At 32.7% G+C, this 22865-nt stretch overlaps 1 protein-coding gene across 1 annotated transcript in view; it reads left to right on the top strand.

Annotated features, from left to right (window-relative positions):
• LOC118188853 (four and a half LIM domains protein 2-like) overlaps nt 1-22865 on the top strand; it is a 223863-nt gene that overhangs the window by 113174 nt on the left and 87824 nt on the right. The window contains exon 4 of the mRNA XM_085810018.1: nt 2134-2349. Within this exon, the coding sequence (XP_085666144.1) occupies nt 2134-2349 (216 nt within the window). The remainder of the gene's footprint in view (nt 1-2133; nt 2350-22865) is intronic.

The following is a 22865-nucleotide window of genomic DNA, read 5'->3' as shown; positions in this document are numbered from 1 at the left end:
TTCCATTTGTGGGTTGGCATCGTTCATTTATAATCGGATGACGCGACAAGCTGTGGGAGGAAATCTTTCACTTTTTCGATGACGAAGGCAGAGGATTCCGCCATTAAGACGATGACGCGATTCAAAGATGTTTGCTTGTAAAATGCGATTCCTTCTCTTCGTTTGTAAATAATCTCATCTATTTCCTTCTATGTATGTAATTACTTTGTAGTTTACAGCAACTATTCATGTTTCATTAAATATTCAAGTTATTTGTAAATTGGACTAGTTTATTAGCCCCTAGACAGCCACTTCGGAAGTAAGTTTACGAACATCATATTACTAGACAGTAAGTACCGATTCTACACATTAAAATATCAATAACTATGAGCTGCTTGATAATTTCCAGACACTTCGCTCCCCTTAATTCACAATAATAACTCCACATGGAATTTAATCTAGTGTGAAACTAAGTAAAATTTTCCTCGGGGTTCCTTTTCGACTGTATGAATATTTCCAGACAAGCTTTTGGTGACAGTTCATATACCCAAAGCACTGTAGTTTACAATGCTTCATAATCTTCATATTGTTTTTCCTCTAAATAAGTCAAAAGATACGAGAGCTTTTTTGCTAATAAACACATTAGCAGTTTAGATTTTAAGTTATCGCTACCTTTCCACTAAGGACAGCCTTTTCTAAACTATAGAAAAATAATTCTAACCCACCGGTTTTGTTGCAGTTTTCAAGTTTGCAATTTTATTTTAAGAATTTCGTCTAAAATTTTAACTTTGGAACTCTTTGCTGAACTTAAACTTTGCTTCCACTGAACTTTCAGCATTTAAGCTCCGGTTCTCAGCCTTAAATCTGAATCTTTCTAATTCTATACATTCGCATCTATCCATAACCCTCTTTGGAAACACCCATATTTTACTTTTCCTTACTTTCGGCTCGAAATTATAGATTTTCGGAAATTTTTTCAGAGAAATAAAGTTACTCTGAATTCAAAATAATGTAAAGACATGCTTTTTCTTCTATCCTCGGTAACAAATATAGCTTTCAGGCAAGTTAGAGTAACTTGCACAAGATAACAATAGAAGCATTCATTATTAAATGTATGATAATAGTCGACAAGAAGCTTCAATTTCTGTAATTCCTTTTTAAAATTCTAGTTTTAGTACATCATCATTTATCTTTCTTTCATGTATCATTTACCCATGGGTTCTATTTTTTTTATACAGAAATATTATTGTAAAATATCAGAATTTTTTTATACAACATGTATTCTAAGACTAACTTCTCTTTAATATATATATTTTAATAAACGGCAAAATAAACTGCAATTGTTAAACAAAATATAAAAATTAGGAAATAACACAATTATCTTCTGTGTAAAAAAAATCTTTCTCTAAAACTTTGCTTTTAATTTTTAAGAAATAAACATAGATGTAGTTCAGAGCTGTTACCTATTAAATTAGAAGTATAAGTATCATTGCATGTTTCTATTTTTAAATATAAATTTATTTGATCAAAAAAATTGAAAATGAAATATAGTCTTGTTGTTAGTTACTCTCACTACCCCGCAGCGTTATGCTTACCACATGTTGCTTTATTGAAAAATGCTTTCGCAGTGGGAAAGAATTCAATATTAAATTCTGTGCCTACATATAAAAAGTGATATATCACATTTATACAGAAATGGAAAAAGCTTGTTCAAGTACAAAAATAATATATACTAATAAGTTAAGTTAAACACCGTTTTCTTATTTCAGATAACTTCTGAATAATTTTCTTTGCAATGACACTACAGCTGCCGATTGATATTAAATACTTTATATGTCAAATAAAAACGAAAACGTAAATACTCTGTACATTTGTAGGATTTTCGTGCAAATTTTCCCTGATAATCCTATGAGGAGTGTCATGCAACTGCAGTGAAAATCATTACAAAAACACGAGTTTAAAACTATCACATGGTGTCAAATAATGAGATTTCAAATACATGTTTACAAATACCAATAAAGAATACAAGATACGCACTGAACTTAATAACATTAACAATAATTACCTCGCTATTTAGAATTATTTCCTTCTTATCATTTCTTTATTTTTTTTCTAACATGTATCTAGTGTTAATAAGATGATTCTCTTTCTTAGGAGTGTGCAAAATGCAGAGGTACAATGCTAAAAGGAGACGTCGCTGTTATAGCTCCAAAATTTGGAGAATCTGTAGCTTGGCATCCAGCATGTTTCTGTTGTAGTACATGTGATGAATTACTGGTTGATTTAACTCATTGTGTGAAAGATAGGAAACTTTATTGCGAAAGGCATTATGCAGAACAGATCAAACCCAGATGCGCAGCTTGTGATGAAGTAAGATTTTATTACATTCATTTCTTTGTAGGGGTTGCATGTGTTTCCTTGAATGAGTTGTCCCAAACTTCCTGATATCCGATGATGAAAATTTCAGTCTTGAGACTGATGTAATCTTTCACTGTTAGAGTAGAGATAGTGAAGTTCTCTGTTCACTTTAATATGTGAACTTGAAACATTAATCAAATAAAAATGTTACCTAGGCAAGTGCCCTGCCTACATTTCATTCCTCTAAATCAGGGTTTCTGAGTCAAGGATGAATTTCATACTTTCAGGAGGGAAATGCGATCAAACTTTTATTTACCTGTTAAGTATGTAGTTTTAGTGTGTGAACACGAAAAAAAAACTTATATTAATTATATGTTAACTTTTTTTTTTTTTGGTATTTATCAACATTTCCTATATATTTTCTTGTTTAATTTTAAAACGCATTCAAAATTAATCTAAATATAAACAAATGTATATGCATTTTTCGAGTTGGAAAAGAGAGGGAGTTAAAAATGATCATCTTGCACTAGTGAAAGGAGTACATGGGGCAAAAAAAGATTGAGAACACCTGTTCTAAACTGATTTCTCTTGGTTTGAAGACTGACTACTGACATCAAAGTTAATTTTCAAAGAATTCCACGCAACTAATTTTTAGGGTATTCTAACACCAGTTATTAGCTTTTAAATTTTCAAATAAAAACGCTTCATTTCAGTGTATCAAATGAATGGATACGTGATTCGCCAACGGCATTTCTTGCCTGTATCACATTTTATATAACGACCATGTGAAGGAGTTTTGAAAAGTAACACGTACGATGTTGTGTAGAAGGGGGAGGGAAGGATCGAATGGGAATGAATTGTTCGTGAGTTTTTCACATCTTGATTTTTCAATCAATCGTGTTACTACAGTAAAATTTCACTCTTGTATGCTTCATGAACAATCCTCAATTAGCCGAAATTTTAATTAATGTTACTCTTGTTGTTGGCCTGTTTCATATCCCTCTTGTTTCAGCTTTTCATATTTTAATCATATCGTAGAGTCATTAGGTTATTTTGAAGCAGGAGACGTGAAAAATGTGCAGTGCCCTCGTTGGAACTCGAACCCTGGACCTCTCGAATACGCCTCGAGTATGCTTCCAATTACGCTACAAAAAAGCATGCGAAAAGGAAGGAGAAAATAGCTTATAAATGCATTAGCCTATCGCTCGTTTTCTTGCTATCATATTCATCAGAAACAAAGTAAGACCTTGCTATGTTTAGAACATTACCTCTACCTTTAATAAAATGGTCTAAGACAGTCATGCTTTACAGCAGACATCGCAAGCAAAGCCGTAAAAGTTATATTTGGGACGAAAGTACTGCAATATATCATGATATTTTGAGAAAATCTCTCCCTTGATGCAACGTAAGAGGTTAAATTGATGTAAGATGACTTTTATGGAAAGCGTAACTCATAATGACGGAAAGCATAAAGGAATTTTCGTTTCCTACTGAATTATGAAAGGAAAATCCGTAAGGAAGATACTCATTAATTTCTTTGGCAAAAAGATATGGTATGCCATATCAAACAAAATGCGAATGTCTCAGTCTAGTTTCAATTCATCTTGAGAGATTTATTACCATTCAATGCATGTTTGATTTCATACAATGAACACTACAATTATTTTGGATCAAAACTAATTTTAAACTTACATTACATTAAACATATGGTTTCCTGAAGGATAATAAAGGAATTTCCTTTTTTATGTTATAAGGTATTTATTCCCGGCAAAGGCGTTGTTAATTTTTCATCTCTTCGGCCTCCAAAAAAAAAAAAAAAAAAAAATCCGAATATCTCTACAGTGGTGCCCGAACTAAAAGGGTAATGGATGATGATTTCTCCCCACCCAGGATTGGCGATTGGGTCCCCTAAAAATCCCATTCGCCCTTTAAAAGGGGGAGTATATAAGGTATTTCTCCCACCTTCTTGTCGTTCCTTCGTAAAGTGGTGGTCTGCACACTGGGCCGGTATTCCAGAGGTCCGCGTTCGATTCCCGGGGAAGGCGTTGTTAATTTTTCATCTCTCCGGCCACGAAAAATTAATCGTAATGTCTCTACAACGTCAATTTTATAAACCAAGCAAAAGAGGAGATTTTTAATTATCCTTCAAATAGTTTATCTAGATTTTAATATGTAATTATTATAGGGATATTTTAAACTTTCGCAAACAATATGGTATTTTAGGATAACCTGAATTGCATGCAGATAGATTTTCATGTTTTGCCTATTTAGCTTTGCAAAATTACTTTCAATTGTTACATCGCTTCACAGACAGCTGAATTGCTAAATGAGCACATAAGCATCAACAGCAACCGAAAGAGTAATATTATTTTGAATAAAATATTAATGGCTTGTCAGTTTCACAAAATAGTTGTAGAGTTCTCTGCAGTGGGTGCGTCAACAAATATTTAACAGCAACCTTATAAAGCTTTCAGATGGTGTACATCTATCACAAATGTCATGGTAATATGACGTAAAAGTCATTAGCTTCATGCATACCCGTGAAACAGAGTTTAAACCCTGGCCAATCAAGGAAAGTAAAATTATACATGCGGGAATGTGAAATGTCGGCTGTTATGCTAAACTGGCGTAAAGTTTAATAATCAGAACATTCAGACAAAATCTTTACATCAATTTCCGTGACTTAGCAATAACTGGCTGCTTAAGCAATGGTAGCTCGGCTTATGCCAGTCTTGACAGGTTGTCTAAACACTTCCTTACTAACAATTAATATCTGTTATAAACCTGTTTAACAACTTCCGGCTCAGAGAGGACAGTGTTTGGTAGTTAACAGTTTTTTCTTGTTCTCACCTACAAAAGGTCAAGTAAAATTTCATTTACCAAAAGCGCAGTAAATAGCTGACGAATTTTTCTCACGGCTATGTCAACTTCCCTCATCAATAGCTGAGACAAGTCGTCTGCGATGCCGTATAAGCTGTGCACAGTAAATCAGTTGACACACCCTGCAATTTAACCAGTTCTCTCGAGTGGTTGGTGATAGGGAAACAGGGGTAGAAGATCCGCGGATCAACCCCCCCCCGGGGAGTTCTCTCTCAAAATTCGAGCGGAGCTACACAGTTACTACGGTGGTAATACACATTGCGATCAATGGTGAAATTTTGGTTGTCCTGCCTACTTGAATCTGTACCTGTAGTTTAACTAAAGAAACGAAAGTCCAGAAGAACTTAAAATTGCTGAATTTAATTGGCTTGAATGGTATAAAATGATTAGCCATTATTACAACTATGTGTTTGAAGAAATTATAGAATAAATTAGAGCTAAGTGTTTAACAATTTACGAATTGAATTGCTTTCACTTTCGTTAATTTGTTAGTCTCAGTGTTATTAATGTTCTATCTGCGTCTTTTCTTATACAAGAGTATAAAAATTCCCGAAAGTTTAAGCTTATATTCACACTTAAAGATGAGATATGGCAATGGCATTATTATGTATGAATCATCATTGATACTGAATATACCAATTTGTCTAATATTTATAATAAATATGGGAGGAAATTAAAGACAAAGAAAACAGAGTTAAAGAGCACAAAACTTTATTGCTGAATCCCAATACTGGAATGTTATGATGGACGTTTTTTCTTTCTTCCTAGTAATGCATGTTCATTTATCCTAAATTTTAAAGCTTGTGGGGAATTGTACTGTATGGCATATGAAAACTTCATTCAATCTCGTAAGTGAAAATCGAGTATTTAGTCTTTCATATAAGAGAATTTAAGTTTATTAACCAGTTTAAAAATAGCAGAGACCGATACTGTTTAAAACATTTGAAAATGAGAAGATTAAGTTTAGAAATAAAAAGAGAAAAATGTAGGAAATGAGAGATAGCCGTAAGTAAGGGCCGTATTACATATTCTAAACGTTTTGGAAGAGCAACTGTTTAGAACATTTTTTCTGCTTTGCAATGCAGAACAGTTTGCAAAACCCTGCGTAGAGACTATTTAGCAGGAGATAAATGCAAATACGCTGTGACCTGTAATGAAGCATTGTGTGCAAGTTGTTGCAAGTGATTGCAACAAAAAGGGTCTATTTATTATCGAAAACGAAGATAAAGAAGTGTACAATCCTGGTTCCGTCAATGCAAAGAAAAATTTCAATAAGGTATGTATCGCATGATTCTCTTACAATGGGAAATTAAATATAAGAGTGGATAAAAAGGGTTAAAACCAACACAGTGCATTATTAAGAGAAAGACTTACGTCGGATATAAACAGAAGAAATTTCATTTCTTTAATTCGATGACTTTCAAAGAGTAAGACTTCATCAAGACAAAGCAACAAGTCATAGTTGAAAAGATGCTCTACATTATTTGAAAAAGGAAAGAATGTTACAGGTATTGCAGACGTTCCTTTTTAACGTATGCCTACAAAGTTCCCTGACATTTCACCTATAGATTATTATGCCTTCGGTCTCTTGAAAAGAGCTCTAAGGACAAACCACCACGATTGATGGACTTTGGAAAGTAGCGATAGAGGAATGGAAATCAACAACATTGGAAATTATGCGAAAAACTCTTCTGTCATTGAAATCGTGATGCAGACTCCAAAATTAACAAAACTGCAGACTAGTCAAGAAAAATATTCTTTACATTTTTAAACATTAATTAGACGGCTTCGAAATCGTTCTAAAAAATGCTAACATTTTCTGTAATATTGATTGATATTCATGATTAATGTATCTCTTTATTTGCTTTAACCAAACCTTCCGTTTTTATGATAAAACGACCATTATGAACCATCGAAAATGAAGTACAATAGCAGTTGTCTATAAATTCTTTGATACATTTATTGAAAATATATGTACTTAACGCCCTAGTGTGCTTTACCATAATCAAATAATCCAATCCGATTTGCATACGTAATTCCCTATTATCAATTTATTTCTTGAAATGTAAAAAGAGAAACCCAATTACTTAATTTTTCTAGTAATTGTTGCTTTCAAGCTAATAGAATTTCACCTTCTTTGGTAACATAAACTGTGTGAGAATTCTGGAAGACCTAAAAGCGACTTCTAGTTATGTCTTGGAAATTGTACAGAGACTTGGAAAGGGTATAAAGATCCCTTTTATTAACTCAGATAATTTAGCAGAAGGCACAGCTTGTGCTTACAGAACTAGCCAGCATTTATGGCATAAATCAAAAGTAACTAACTGAACTTAGCTATGTAAATTGTAGTTAGCCTAAATTGTACTAATTGTAGGTTACACAGACAGAAAACGCGCAAGTTGGTTCAGACCTAATAATCGGTCTGAAAAGCCTAATGGCTAGAATAACGCAACGCCGCAGGGGAACTATTATCAAGAGAATCAACTAGTAACATAGCCTTCAGCAGGAGGAACACGCTGAGATTCTACAGTTTAAAATCTTCCTTTAAATTCTATCTCCTTCTATTCATTTGAGTACTCGAGAACTAGAAATCAGCATTTTGACAAAAAATGGAAAGCCAGAATGACAGAAAAGCTCTTTAACATAAAATAACTGGTTAATAAAAATAAATGAATACTCTACAACTTCCGGCGTTAGTAAATTCTAACAAATGTCTTTAATGACATATTGTTAAGAACTTACACTAACTTATTATAACTAACTACGAGCCAACTTCTTGCAAGAATATATATAGTATACGCAACAAATGTCTTTAATGACATATTGTTAAGAACTTACACTAACTTATTATAACTAACTACGAGCCAACTTCTTGCAAGAACACAGAATTTATAATGGCTAAATTTAAATTTATATGTATGTGACAAAGAGTTGGATCTTGCAACAACTTTTTTCCATTTATAATAAATCAGCTGCTGATCTTCCATTTATCTGGAAGGAAAATTCAATACACATTACATTACTTCAATTGAAATTAGCTTTTCTGATCATTTTCTTATTTAAAGATTTCCTTCAAAAGTCTTTTCATACAATTTAATGCGAACTTTTAGTTTAAATTTTATCCGAACTTTCGTGTATTCTATCAATAACTCGTGTAACAACTCGTGTATCAATAACTCGAGCAACTCATGTAGTCTATCAATAAATTCTTCCCCACTGCTCTCCAGTAAGAATGTACTGAAGCGAGTGATTAAGTATCATTTGTATAAGTGGCACCACACTACGAAATAACGCGCATCCTGCATGTTAGAAAGTTGGACTCACTAGACCTCAAAAACACCTTACTTTCAAAACTGCACCTAGTGTGCTTGAATAAACTTCTGTGCTGGCTAGAGAGTGTAACCTTAAACACATGCACACAACATTTGCTTTTGCTTTTAACTCAAATTCCTCTTAGCTTGCTAGCTTACATTTAAACAGCTCGTTCATAATATAAGATTTTAATTCTTACTACTATGCAAGTTTTAATTTGTGGAGTCATTAGGTTATTTTGAAGCAGTAGACGTGAAAAATGTGCAATGCCCTGGCAGGGACTGGAACCTGGACCTCTCGAATACGTGCCGAGTGTGCTACCGTTACACCACGAAGGCATGCTGGAAGGAGGGAGAAAATACCTCATAGGCTCCTCCTTTTAAAGGGAGACTGAGAATTAGGGAACCCAGTTGAGGAATACTGGTGGTGTCGAATTATTGCTCCCCATCTTTTAGTTCAGGCGCCACTGTAGAGTCATTAGGTTATTTTGAAGCAGGAAACGTGAAAATGTGCAATGCCCCCTCCGGGACTCGAAAATGGGCTTCTCCAATACGCGCCGAGAGTGTTATCGTATAAGGTACTTCTCCCGTCTTCTTAGCGAGCCTTCGTGGTGTAGTGGTCTGCACGCTCAGCGCGTAATTGAGAGGTCCGCGGTTTTATTCCCTGCGAAGGCGTTGCTAATTTTTCATCTTGCCTGCTTCCAAAAATACCTACAACCGGTTACACCTCGAAGGCATGCTGGATGGAAGAAGAAAATACCTTTTAAATTTACTTAAGCACTTATATTTAACAGTGCATTTAACATTTAAAATTAATTAAAATATTAGACATATTACATTAAATGAAACATTTATAGTACATTAACTTAAGACAATTCAGCTTGCACTTTGCATCAAAACACACAAGTTGCTTACACTTTCTTTATAATTTTGCTAACATCAGTCTCTCAGACTAAAACAGATTTCGGTACTTACGTATTATCGCAACCAGGTTGGCGCGATTTGTAAGTTTGAGTAAAAAAGTATGAATAGAAAGAAAATGTACATTTATTAATTACAGATAATTTTTAATACAGTTTTTTATATTATATTGTTTTAAAATATAAAATAGCAATTAAACCCTTCCGGTTTCGAATTTGAATAAGTTGCAGAATTATTTTTTCGGCGGGAATCTTTTGGCTATTGCTTTTAGCACTGATTGAAAACCGTCTTCGTCATTAACAGCTTGAGCTTGGCGCCATATAAATTCGATAAGGTATGAGTCAAGATGATGACGGGCTGTTCCTCTCTGTTTTTTGTTGCGCCATTTGGCTGAGCCCCACATGCGCTCTACATGTTGTGTGTGAACGCCCGTGTTGGGATCCACAAAGTTATATTTGTGATTAACAGTTCCATGCAGAAATCCAGCATTTTCGAACTCACTTGTATTGTATCCTTTCCAGCAATCCGAATAAATGATGCTTCCTTCCTTGATATTTTCGCAAATTTTTTCCATGAGGGTAATGGCGCTTCTGTTAGGTACAGTAACCAAAAAAGTCTCTTTCTTTTTTTGGCAAATTCCGCCGAAAACCCATTGCTGTGGTAGTACACGCCGAGTGTTATTTTTTCTTTTTACAAATAAATTCCTTTTACAAAACTACGTATAACACGTAGGGTTGCCGTAAGTAGAGTCGCCAAATTTGGCGATTTATGCGAATTTTGGCCTGGTTGCGTTAATACGTAAGTACCCAGATTTCCCCTTTCTAAACTAAATTAGAATGACTATGAATAACTGGAATTTAACTTCCGAGCTTCTTGCTGCCTAAAGAACTGAAAAACAAAACAGAATAGAAACACACCAAAGTGAAACATAAAATTAGTTAAGCAACAACTTTAGATTTGTTTGGCTTAGATTTAGTCAAGATCTCAATCGATTTCGAGGACAAACAGGTACAGTTCCTTCTTCATCAAGAACAAAGAAATTTGCAAGACTGGAAAGCAGGGAGCGCAACGTATTTATACCCTACTGCAGTATAGCTAAAAAAAGGTAGCGCCATCTGTCGGCAAAAATAGTAACGAAATTGAAAAATTAAATTAATAGAATTTTAAAAGCGATAGGAAAAGCGGGACTGTACTTAAAGTCAATAACTAAACAAGATAAATCTTTGCGAATGTGAAGCTTCGATAAAATCCTATTGACCAATTGAAGAAGTTTTTTGAATAATTTTTGCAGACACAAAGTTAAAATTATAATAAAATTTTCACTCATAATTAGCTATCGAAAAGTTGTTAATTTTGCCTTTTTGAACATAAAATTCGTGTTCCTTGAATTGAAACATTAACGGTCTTTTAGTTTGGCTGATATAAGTCAAACCACACTGATAAATTCCACAAGATCAGCCAAACCACACTGATAAATTCCACAAGAATTAAAGTCAGAAATGGAATCTTTAAGAATCGAACGATGAATTTTATTGATAGGTGAGAAAAAATGACTTGAAAAACGAACTTCTGGAGAATCTGAGAAATTTTACAACTGGTAAAAGGATGAAATGGAAGTACGACATGGTTATTAACGTTATCTATAATAGCGGGATGTCTTTTTTGATGGTAAGCTGAAATTTTTTAAAAGCTTTATCGATGACCACGGGAGAAAATCCTCTGTCAATGGCAAATGATCTCAAATATTTGAGTTCATGAGCATACAAAGGTTCTGAGGAACAAAAATTATTTTTTTAAAAATTTTCTTAGATTATTAAGGTTTACTGCTTTCGAAAGACTAGAACCACCATTCTGTCACAGACAAATGGAGAACAGCAACACCTGGAGAACATTCCGAATGTCACGGTTCTGTTCGGTGGGCCATACTGGCTCGACAATGAATGTATGGAAATGTGTATATTGCTATAGCGTCTTTTAGATAAAAAAGAAAAAAAAAACTGGAGTCTCAGTGTTAATCGTATATGGGCTGCTCGATGACCGTGGTCTGAACTATCTTTCTAGCGTAATGCCTTAGATGGTTGATTATTCGGGCATTGTCATCTCAACAGAAAACGTCTGTTATGTTATTTTTATTTACTACCACTTCTCCAAGTTTCTTCACAAATTAAGTGGAAAATTTTGCTTTTTGTTTGCGATATCCGAAAATCTTCAAACTCATCATAGTCTTGTTAAATTTCTCTCCGTCAGCACACTCAACAGTTCGCAGCACTGTTGGCTGAAGCGTGTAACCGTCGCCAAGCCCTAATGTCAACATAAATGATTACTATGCTATTTGGTATTCAATTACTAACATTAAAAGAGAAAGTTGTTTTTAGCCATCACTACTTGAGTCATTTCTCAAGCTGCCATGATTTGATATCTATGTGATGATGAAAACAAAAATAGTAAAAAAAAATATATATATTCGTCAGATTATAAATTTATAAGTAGGAGGGGGGAATCAGCGATGAACTTTGGCAGAATGTTTCGGTTGGAGTTGTATGCCAAGCAAAAAGGTGGCTAATTATTGATAAAACAGATTTTTGCTAATAAATGATCTTGTTTCTTCAGCATGGAGGTGTTTTACTTTGAATTCAAAGTGAAATTAAGAATCAGAATCCTCCACATGCTTTATTATAAATTTAAGAAAATGTCTGCTGCTCATGCATGGTGTATTAAGCATATGTTGAAACCAGTTGCTATTCTGAAAATCTTGTTCTTTCTCATTTTTCACAAAACATTTCTCTCAGGGAAAAAAAATTGCTGCTGGTCCGGAGAGCCGGCTATTAGATCATTCCAGGTACTGAACGACCGGATTTCGGACTTTGTACTGTATTAATTTTCAATTACTTTAAAAAATTATATTTACAGTGAATATAAATTTCTTCAAAGAATTTTTTAAAAAATTATGTAAAATTATGTAATTATGTAGCCTTTTTTCCTGCAATCAAGCTCTCGGTTTACTAGAGGCAGATTAACCGGTCCGTCCTAAAAACAGGGGGGGAGTCATGTTATTTATTACGGAACAATGGCAAAATTACTGTCGCAAACTCTCAGCTTAGAATAGAAGTATCTACGGAAAATACAAAAAAGAAATGAGAGAGAGAAAATTGTTCTTTAGTACCATTTATAAGTTAATTTCTCCATAATGCTTATTCATCCGATATTTAGGGCATGTTCTTTTTATTTTGAAAACTGTTTTAATTTGCCTTCCAGCGTGTTCTTTTTATTCGAAGTAATGTTTTAATTTGTATAACCAAATGAGAACATATTCTCTAACTTGAAGAGTTAGAAATTACTGATAAATTACTAGTGTTTTTCTATTATTTATTGTATGGTTTATTCATCTTTTTGTGTGCGTGTGTGTGTGTGTTAACTGCCCCGAAATTAAGCATAATTTTGATTTAACCCTGATTTCATGGTAAATATACAGTTGATTGATTGTTAATTAAAGGAAGCTCCGCGAAAATCTGTCTATAAGAGCTGTGCTGCCCTCTATGAGAGCTATCTGAATTTAAAATGGATAAACTTTAGTTTACATATTGTGAATTCGTTGTTCTGTACTTATCGTGGGTGTTCCGGCGAGAAATAATGCAATCTATTACCTTGCAGAAAGACTTCTTTCTCACACGGCGCAGTAACAGCTTTTATTTAGTCACATGTCGAAATTATACTACTTCAGCATTTCAGGCTTAGTTGACACACCTGCCAGACAGCACATGCTTGTACTTCATCACGGAATGTGAAAAGCACAGGGGCAAAAAAATAAGACACTAGAATGCTAATTCATGAAATGCGTTAGAAATATAAGTTTTCGTTCACTCCTTCCTGTCTTTGGTTGTTGACGGGTGGATCATTCACTATTGTTAATTCACTCTTTCTTTTGACTAACAGTAACTAGAAGTTCTGTTGACTCTGCTTTGAAGTCGCAAAGCACCTACATTCAATGATTCGTGTGTTGTGATTTTTTTGCATATAAAGAAGCCAGTTTGTACATAAACGTGCTGCTTTCTGGTGTCTGCTTACGCATCAGACGTTCCCAAATGAAGGAAAAGAGTGACTTTAGACCGTCGAGGAAAGTAAGTGATATTACTGCTCCAGTTTACTTTGCCTGTGTTTAACTGCTTGGTTTTAGTTTTACCTGCATTTGTTTGCTCCGATCACTTAATTATTTCCACAGTTTTTCAGCTTCAATTTTATGAATTTATTTCTGGACAGTAGCAGCGCATAATCAGTACACATCGGTCGGGCAGAACCACTTTTTAAATATTAGTGTTTCGATAAATTAACTGCTTACTCGTGTTTAAATGCTACATTTATTTCAGCAATTTATCACAAAAACCGGAGTTTGCGTGAAATTGTAAACTTTTTGACAGCTCACTGTGGATTAGAGAGGAGCGAAAGTGAAATACTGTGCAAGTGAAATACTCTGCTACAGAGCAATTAGTGTGGCTGTTATACTGTGGCAAAACCACTTCTTAGTGTTTCGATAAATTAACTGCTTGCTCGTATTTAACTGCTATATTTACTTCAGCAACTTATCGCAGAAGCCGGAGTTTGCGTGAAATTGTATGCTTCTTGACAGCTCACTGTGGATTAGAGCAGAGCGAAAATGAAATACTGTGAAACAAAGCAATTAGTGTGATACTTATATTCTGGAATTTTGTTTATTTTTATTATTGTCATCATTATATTTTGTGATTTTGTTTATTTTATTACTACATTTTATATTTGTTTTTTCAATGTACGAGGTGCATATGTGCGACACCAACATTCAGCGCATAAATATTTTAAGTAAATTTCTGGAGTGGTATTGTTTAGGTACGCTAGGGTAGTGAACCAATTGTTAAAGAATTTAAGTCCCAATACAGCCTCTATTAATCATACACTCTAAATACTGAATACAGCTTCTTAAAAAGCGAATAAATATCATTTGAAGTTAAGTTTATAAGAGACATATGGGATGAAAATAGTGAAGTGGTTTCAGTAAACAAAAATAGGAATAATTAGTTTTCTTCTACATGTATTTGCATTCTTGCTTCTAATCTTAAAGGTAATCTAAATTCTAACTAACTCTATTTTTTTCCGCTTACACAATGAAGTATTTTATATCAGCTGACTGCTAGAGTATGTGTTCACTGAGGTATTTAAAAGAATTTTTTTCAAGAAAGTTTACATAATTCTTAAAATAATTCAAGTCAACCTGACAACACTAAATATATTAAAAAGCATAGCGTCTCCAAAATAATATTTATTGTATACTGGTTCCTCTTACCTATGTCATTCACCTTGTATTTTTTCTAACGAAATTCGCACTGTAATCGGTAATACGCAAATTTGAGGTAAATGTACGAAATTAAGCAAGGCGCCTAACCGATCTTGGCTTCTCTGAGATGCTTCCTGAACTCACTGGATCACACACTGTGGGCCCCAGTTCCCCAAATCTTAGCCGAATATTGAATCTTAGAATTTTGGATAAGAAGCCATCTGTAACCCAATATATATATATATAAATTTCACAACAAAAAAAGGTTAATGACGAATTCCCTGTATAATATTTTGACTTCATATTTGATCCTGAAATTCACCATATAATATTTTGTATTAAACTGTATGTTGAGCTTTTGAAAGACGTTAAATCTCTTTACTCTACATTAATCAGTTATTTCTGTCTAAAATTGTTTTAATTATGAAATTCATTTCCTCAGAAATTAGCTGAAATTCTAGAAACCTTAAAATCTATCAAAAGTAACTTCCGATAAACTCGCGTGATATTCCTTTCCTTTTCCAGGGCCGGAGCAAGCGGTGCTAGTGCACCAGGAAGCCAAATTTTTAGAATTTCGGGAGGCATCGAGCAGCAAAATTTAGGGAGGGCAAAATTTTAAGAATTTAAGTGAGCAGCCGAATTTAAGGGCTGCAAAATTTTCAGAATTTAGAGGGCTCTGTGCAGCAAAATTTAGAACCCGGGCAGCAGAGTGCTTAGCGCCGGTCCTGACATACTTCTGTCTGTGTTTATGCGAGGGTTATAGGTAAACATTTCTCATTCTTATTGCATTTATTGAATATGTAAACTTATTTGCTTTCTGATTAATACGAAACATAAAATGCACATGTACCACAATCAAGAACCAAACATTTTAAAAGTACCGAGTACGAAGTTGTTTGTATGAACGATTGCTGAAAAAATATGATTATTTGAAGTTCGTAATAGTAATAATGTCAGTTTATTTAAGCCATTACGTCAAATTTTCAACAATTCATTTCTTTAGCAAGAGTGTGTTATACAAAGTTATGTCAGTGTACTTTTGTAAAGGAAACCAGTTATTAAGACAAAAACGTATTAAAATTCATATAAATGTATATAACGTCTCTTGATTTAAAATTAGAGTCTATTACCTTCCATTTTTTCTATTTTGCATCCGTCATAATTTGCATTTAACCCATATTCTGGATAAAATTTGCTAGCTACTTAAATTAAATATTAACATGTTCTCAAGAGGGAATTAACTAATAGTAGTTTTAATTTTTTTTCACTTTTTTTTAATATGTATATTGAATACACAGTTCTTTACTTAAATTACTTTTATCTCACAGCATCCATTTAATATGTATGAATATCTTCTAATTAAGGTGAATATAAAGAATTAAATACCGAATATGTTTTTGAAGAAATTCTGTTGCATGTATATGAAGACCAAAAATAGGATTTTGAGTAAAGAAATACCTAGAAAACTTAATTACGAATAATTTCAATACATCTTTCAACGGATAGCCTTTAGTTGTCACATTAGTTAATAGATGGCAGCACAGTAGATACGCGTTTAAAACTCGAAAAGTTGCATCTGACATTTTTGTTTTAATGGCTATGTTTTAGTTTGATAATGAGATTAAAATGCCCTTTTATTCTTATAAAAAAAAAAGAAAAGGGGAAAAAGATCAAAGGGAAAAAAGAGGAGTGAATTGCTTTCTTCCCACGCGTATGTGGGTAGGGGGTAGGGACAGAGCGGGATGATTCAAATAATTTTATGAAGGACGTAATGTGGGTAGACAATAAAACTGCGAAATACGTATAAACAAGATATTTCAGTCACTATTTCACGATATATAAAGTAATTTGAACACAAATAAAACATTTTGCAACAGAATAATCGGAATTCTTTGAATTTTCAATGGACACGCTAATTTTTTCCATAGAACATGTTTAAACTAATCGTTATAGCGACTAGTTTTAGAAGCAGGTGTTATTCTTATATTCATTAAGGAAGAATTACTATCCCCCCTTACTTCGTTGACATCTACGCGTAAAGCAGAAGGAAGAAAGCTATTAAAATCCTAAACTTCTGTACGAGGTACGTACGTCCTTTATTTTGATCACAATTTTTTACTTGTAATGGGCAATCTCGGAGTTACGTTTATTTAAAAGCAAATTATTTTGCGTTATTATTCATTGTATGTTAACTGTTGTATCAAAAAGTACCATAATTATGTCTCCAATGAAACGTAAATGAGCAAGATTTTTTATAACGATTCACATTTATTTCTTGTTAATGGAATATTAAATGCTTTTCTTTCGACCCAGTTTATATAAAAAAGAAAATAAATTTTCTAACGCAATAAGTATTTCAAAGACATTTATATAATTTTTTGCCAGAAAATTCCGAAATAGATTTTCTAGTGCAATATTAATACATTTTTTTTATTTGATTTACATTGAAATTATGAAAATAAATATTTTATATATGACTTGTTAGTTATGTATGTAAAAACCTTATTTTTATAATTTTTTTTTTTTTTTTTTTTAATAATTTTAAGTAGTGGACGATGTGTATTATTAAAAATAGAGTATTGTTCTGGTTGGCCATAAGCCTGTGGTAAAGCACAAACTTTTATATATTAAAAAAAAAAAAAAAAGAATTTTTTTAATCCAGGCAAATTTTATTTGCACTTACATTTTTGTCTATATAAATTGTATTTTAAGGTTGAAGTAAGAATAAATATTATTATAAATTATCGTATATATATATATAAACGACAGCTATTAATTAATAGTTCTGCAAAACATGTCATGAATATCTTGTAAAGAAATTTTCTGTCTTTTTCACTTTGTAACTTAAAAAAATCATTAAAAATCATTACCCTTTCTTAATTTATGCAGCATACAAATAGGCATCGTTCCTTTTGGAATATATGTGTAGCAATGAGTTGGATTGACATTGGTAGGAAATATTTTTCTACAATATTCTTTTCTTTTATCAAAAACACTTGGCAACCTTAGTTGTGCACATAAATATCAGCATTAGTATTCTTCTTTTCATAGTGGATATAATAATGAAGTGCCTCTGCATATATTGTAGAAATTCTCCGCGTTCTTTTACTGTCTAGAAATTGGATCACAGATAAGATACAGACAAGAGAAATAAGCAATACATTATATATTAATCTTCTATTGTTACCTTTATCATGTTCATTTTATCGCATTTTTTTTCCATTTCCTCCATTTTCATTTTTTTTTCCTTTTCCATTAATCAGGCTCCTTATTACATTTTTAGATACAGATTTTAAACTATATGTATTAGATTGTGTGATTGCAGATTTAGCAAATGTATCCGCTATGTCATTCCCATATATTTTAGGATGATATTTTATCCAAAACAACTTTTTCCAGTATTAAAGAAAAAACTTCCTTGAAATATTTCTAAAGCCCTTTAAACCTGATTTTGTTAATTAACTTCATTAGAGTTATCTCTCCAAAATATACAGAATTAAAAAAAAAATTCATAATGATTTATAAATAGAATAGAAAAATGTTTGAAATTTTACTTAATGTACTACACAAGAATGGTATAAACTTTAAATAGTGCCGAACATAATTTTAGAAGCATTTCCTCCTTTTTCAGTTGCTTTAAAATTATTTGAACGTGAATGAAACAGGAAATGATAGTTTGATATGGGTAATTTTTTGTTTTTATTTCAGCTCCATAAGCTAGTCCAATTCTGAATTTTTTCCCTACATTGAAATATTATTTGCGTAAATAACTTCAGCAGGATGACCACAGAAGAAAAATAATTCGTACTAATTTATGCAAGGAAACGATAAAATCTTATTATCGTAAGATCTTGTTAACATTCATTTATTATAATTAATTAACTCGACATATGTGTTCTAAATTAACATATGCCCAGCAAATAGGAGAAGAAAAATAATCAATTTCACTTAACGGTAGTAGTCCGTGAAATTTACACATTTAGCTGTTTAATTTTTCCATTTAATCATAGACACTTTTGTTATTTCACATGCAATTTGCATATAGCTATGTCATTTATGCAACAATTTAATATGCTAATTGTATATATTCTTGCATACAAGAAAACCATTTGAAGTATTTATTCATAACTTTCAACAGATTTTACTAAATTGATTAATTCTTAAGAAATAGAGAATTTATTCACTGATGACTGTTTTAAATTTCCCTTTATCGAAAGGATGCGTTCTTTAAGGACGTTTGCAGTTGATTTCTTATTTTATTTTTATTCCTTAGTTCCTACTAAGGAATGAGAAATGTATAATGCAGCTTTAACTAATATTTTTTAATTAGGTAGCATTTGTTCTCCTATAGTGCTTTTATTTCAAAAATTTAATTTTAAAAAAATCGGTGAGTTCTTAACATTTTTTTACGCTTGTTCAGTTTTCAACAGGATTTTGTACTTCAATTCGAGTATTTTTAAGTTATTTAAATTCCTTCAAATATTTTATATATTTCATTTCTATTTTTTACTAATGAAATTAGAAGATAAATGCGATATTCGCTGGCTTGATAATCAAAACTTAAATGTTACTGCTATTGGCAATATGAATGTTAAAAACAGAAAAACCTTAATTAAATGATTTTGTAGTGCAGTTAAAACAGGTTTGGCTTATTAAATATCAGCTTCCTTCGCAATCAAGGTGATGCAGATTCATTTGTCTAATCCTCTTGCATTACTTTTATTACTCGGAGAGAATAATGTACTAGGCCTAATCATTAAAATTTAAATATTTTTTATTAGATCTAGCATTGAAATAATGCTAGATCTAATAAAAAATTATATTAAATCCTGGGCTTTCCTGTATAGGAGTATTGTGTTAATCGACTCGAAACATTTAAGTATAGAATGCTCAGTTTAAACGTGTATCGCCCATTTAAGAATGCATAGTTTTTACTTATATTTTTTCCGCAATAATTCTTCAATTCCAGTAATATTCTGCTAAAATCTATGATTCTTTCGCGAAGAGAAAGTATTGAACGTTGTCATACTGCATATTGCGTCTCTAACTGTGATTTCATTCATAGCAATATTTCCATTTTAGATTGTGATGTATTTCAGAAAGACTTAATTCCATCCAAGTGGATATATTACAACCGAAATTATCAGACATGTAGCTGTAAAGATGCATATCTGTTTATAAAGTTTGTTCTGCACCTTGAGAAAATTGTTATTTGATGTTCTATGACAATATAGTGATGAATTATAGGGCCCTTCGTTTTTGACCAACCATGAACGCTGAGGCTTGTATTAAGATGATATCTGACAGTTCTTTTCTTATTGTAGAAGAATGAACATTGCTCTTGGAAACAACGTTTAGCGGATGCCGCCAAAGCTCTGGAGGAATGTTTTCCATAATCATTCCTAAAGACTATAACCACCGCAGTCTGCAGTTCTTACTAATCTAGACTACTTTATACAGGTATACTTAAAACAAACTGTGTCCATAAGCAATACACATGCCTTGAGACATGCTGAAAATTAACATCACCACTGCTATCCAGAATATAAAGTTCTTTATAATGTCGCTAGAAATGTGCTGAAACGTATAGATAAATGCGCTAAATTAGAAGTGCATCATTTCCGCCCTATGCTGTTAGCAAGGAGTATTTCATAAGTGCGTACAATTGCATTTCCAGCGAAGATCTACTTTAACTGAATATCCTGTATAAGAATAATTCCAAAAACTAAAAAAAAATTAGTGGGATTCAAGCGTATGATTTTTAGATATAAAATAATTTTGAATTCAGATATGTAGCTTGTCGAAATAAACTTAATAATATCAGGATGTAAAACTGAAGGTATTCTTCTCATATGCTTTTGTAGTGTAGCATGAACGCATCCAGCTAGTAGTAAGATAACTGGTGTTCTCCTCTTCAAGATATCTTAATTCACACAACTTAGTGATTTTGCAGCAGTACAGTTATTTCTAGTGACTCTGCAAAATAATAAGAAGACGACGCTCATTTTACAGTTAAAACTTTATTTTCCTTAAAAATACTTTGTCTGCTAAATCGTATACCTAATGATACTTATAAGCCGAATGATTTCTGTCTCGAACTTCAATAAAACAGAGGGAAATTTATTACCTATCTGGCAGCATTTCTGCAAAACAGCAGCCAATTCAATCTCAATGCTTCAGACTCTTTTTAAACTTAACATGCTTTCAGATGTGTACGGTAATGTGATTTCGTAATTGTACTTACCATTTTCAGGGCAATAGTTAATAAATTAAATGTCAAGCTTAAAAATTTTTTCCCTAAAATATGTTTTTCGTTCAATGTTTTTTCTCAAGTATGTTGCGAAAATGTGATTTTTGAACATACTTTATACAGGACAAGCTAAGCTATATGATAATCGGTAAGTTAGGTGTGTTTAGATGTATTTTTGGCTTATAGTAAGTAATACTAATATTTCTTATTTACAATGGGCTTAACAGAACGTAAATCCATAGTAAATCGACAAGTAACAATGATTTTCATACAAAAATTATTCGTATAAAAATGGTATACCGTAGATTAGATATAGTATACGTTAGATAGTATAGCATTTGTGGTGTCATATAACTGCTGACATTCGGATCGTTCAAAAGCTGTGTGGTTCAGTTCCGGGAAGCCTTTATGGTTACATCAGAAATATCAAGTCTGCTGAGAACATTATTCTTGCATATTTTTAATTCTTTGAAACATATCTATTTGCCAGACCTAATAAAATATTAAAAGGAGCATTCCTCGGTGAGTCTTATTTCATGCTTCATAAACAGCCAGTCAAGAAGCATTGGTAATCTGCCATTGAATTAATTCATGCAGTCAGGAAATATTAATGCTTGTACGCATCTCAATCGCATATTGTCGCTGAATAAAACATGCAGTTATGGTAAACCTTAGTTACCGAAGGAATTTAATGTTGTTCAAAAAAACATAAGCGAGTAGATTAAAGAGAGATTATTATCATTTTTCGCCAAGAATCACGAAAACTTCCAAATGATTTCTTTACCTTAACAAGACATCATGGGATAAATCTATATTTCGAAAACAAATATAGTGTAATTCAATTCCAGAATATAGTTCTGTTATTTGGATTCTTGCTAAGCACATGAAGTTTATCTGAAGAGGATGGATGCCTTCGCGGAGGACTCTTTAGAGGAAGATGGCTCATGTTTACGTTGCACATGGAAAAAATCTGAAACCTCGCATGCATTCAACACATTCGCCGGATTCTGAACCCAAGTTGATCTACCAGAGTTCAGAGATCTTATCACTTGGTCGCTGGTGGGCTCATGAATGTAAAGGAACGCCTGATGGCGAATGAATATCTCAGAGCATTTCCTCTAAATTTGTATGCAGTTATGAGTTTACGTAACTCTGCTATTTCTCCAGTGTTTTTTACGATTTAAAGAAATTGGTGAGTCTTCTACAAGATAGAGAGGGCGTCATTGCACTGTATCATCTACATTTAAGCTCAATTCCTTTCGCAGACAGGTTCGCCAGTAACCGAGTGGATAAGACCACTACAGAATGATAATCTGTCCCCATCGCGGTTATCGGTGAATGGAGTGGCAGCATCAGCTATCAGTTAATAAAAAATAAAATTTTATAAACTATAGACAAGAGTTTTCCGTATAAACTATATTTATAATTTATATTATAATTATATTTCCGTATAAACTGTATTAAAATACCCTTCGTGTAGGATTTGGGTTATTCTACTTGTTTTTTGTTAGATAATTTTCGCAAACAGTTAGATAATCATTTCTAATCAAATAAACTACCACAATATCTTGCTTTTAAGTTTAATTTGTAAGGTATTTTATTCAATAAACCAGTTACTTTATGTTCCAAAATTTTATGATCATCTCTCCCTTTCCGTTTTCCTGCTAGAATGTAAATTTTAGCTCTCGTGTATTTAAGAGAGTGTTGAAATTGATTTAGTCAGAGTGTGTTCTGTTGAACGCCACTTGCTAGTTGATATTTAATGATAGCATTTCTGTCTACGGCGTTACTTTAAACTTGCAAATAGGGCTGTCACGCCGGCGTAGTTTACAGCCAGCTTGAGCGTTTCTGCTCATCCTTT

The sequence above is a fragment of the Stegodyphus dumicola genome, chromosome X2 (assembly GCF_044657685.1).
Source record: "Stegodyphus dumicola isolate Sdum_Otavi_A_Nest chromosome X2, ASM4465768v1".
Taxonomy (NCBI): Eukaryota; Metazoa; Arthropoda; class Arachnida; order Araneae; family Eresidae; genus Stegodyphus; species Stegodyphus dumicola.
The sequence above is the reverse complement of the archived record's forward strand: the minus strand, read 5'-3'. Positions and strand labels throughout refer to the sequence as shown.